The sequence below is a fragment of the Sesamum indicum genome, linkage group LG2, assembly GCF_000512975.1.
Source record: "Sesamum indicum cultivar Zhongzhi No. 13 linkage group LG2, S_indicum_v1.0, whole genome shotgun sequence".
Lineage (NCBI taxonomy): Eukaryota > Viridiplantae > Streptophyta > Magnoliopsida > Lamiales > Pedaliaceae > Sesamum > Sesamum indicum.
In genome coordinates, this window is record NC_026146.1 from 14,689,256 (window position 1) to 14,690,943 (window position 1,688).

The 1,688-nt window shown below is 35.2% G+C and overlaps 1 protein-coding gene across 1 annotated transcript in view; it reads right to left on the bottom strand.

Annotated features, from left to right (window-relative positions):
• The window catches only part of LOC105156186 (aspartate-semialdehyde dehydrogenase), a gene marked incomplete in the record, with an annotated part of 4,010 nt that overhangs the window by 600 nt on the left and 1,722 nt on the right, over positions 1–1,688 (bottom strand). The window contains 2 exon segments of the mRNA XM_011072255.2: positions 1,249–1,350; positions 1,473–1,568. Coding sequence (XP_011070557.1) covers positions 1,249–1,350; positions 1,473–1,568 — 198 coding nt within the window.

The window sequence follows — 1,688 nt, forward strand, 5'->3', positions numbered from 1 at the left end:
AAGAGTGCTTTAACATTTAGGGTCCAAATACCATTTCTGGGCTCTAAAATTATGGGTTCCAATTCATATAGGATGAATTTAAAAGAAAATAAAGAACAATGTTCGATCACATTTACAATCAAGGGATACTTCTTATATGGAGCACGGCACGAGATAATCATCATACATGTAAACTACTACTAATTTGTAAGTGTTACCGAAAATCCACTTTCCATACTGTTCTTACACCAACATACATGTTGGGCTTTATGCCAAAATGCATCCCTAGTTCGATGCCCAGAAGGAAAATATTTACTGCAAGGAATTGGCACAGAAGAACTTCAAGAGGCACCAAGTGATGAAGCCTGAGAGTTGTGCCCCAAGTTCCCACCCTTCACCATTTTGGATGGTAGCATACTGAACTTTGATGATCCTTAAGTTTGGCAAAGCTACTCCAACATAATAAAATGAGAGCAAAAGTAGGAGACCAGGAAACACTTAATCGAGCAGGGAATTGCATCTTACCCTTAAGCAAAGTGCAAGCAGCAAACATGGGGCCATCACTTTAAGTTGCAGTACAATGAAACCTCCATCAGCAAAAAGGGGAACTAATCTAATTCTTCTAAAGAAACTATGGAGGTGGTGTGGGATAGGGTAAAAAGTTTATGTCCAGTAGGTATAATAATGAAGGTCACACTGGTTAGTAAGATGGGATAGAAATAAATAAAGAACTAGAATCATATGAAAGAGATGAAATAACTAATACTATTAGCATTATACCAAACTTCATACGGACCTTAATATCTCAAGGTAACAATTAAAGCTCATCGGATCTAGTTTCTTTAGATGTCCCAGCTCCCAACACTAAGATAAACCCTAATCAGCTTGGCACTGTTACCACTAATGGACAATTTTAAAATTATAAATTTCAGAAGACCGCTGCTGTTATGCTACATGCACTAAAGACCAAGCGTATGCTCTTATTCTACATTTACAATATATACAGAAAATGAGTTTATAAATACACATTCAACATCAGCCATGAACTCCACCAATAAGAGTTGTATCACAAGAGGTTTCCAGAGAAACAGATTTTTTTAAGCAGCATATAACATTTTTCACGGAGTTGCAACCAAGTACTAGAGATTGGCTGAAAACAGCAGGCACATATCCATGAACAAATAAATGTAATTACAGAAAAAAAGGATAGAACATAAGGCAGATTTGACCATAATATGCAAAAGAATGATTTTGAACACAAAAATTTACCTCATCTAAAGGTGTCTTAAATTGAAGATTCACACTCTCAGCATGAGCACGCATGACAGGTACTCTTATACAGGTGGCAGTAACTTTGACATCCTTATTATTCTGCAATTCATAATAGAAAAAAGGTCTGTTACATAGCTAATATATTATACTTACACAACAAAGTACACAAATACCTAATTGCCAAATTAAGACAATCTTTATAGAATCCAACAGAAAATTACCCATATTTTTCTTGTCTCTTTAACTAATTTCATCTCCTCTTCATTGTATCCATTTGAAAGGACTGGCGCATTATGTGAGAATAAGTTAAAAGCATACTGCAGGTTGAAGCAATTTATTAGAATACAAATAAGGATAAGATGCAGCAAATAGTTTCTGCACCTGATATAAGTTGCACAAAGGAGAGAAAAAAGAAAAACAAACCTGTTGCTTAAAGA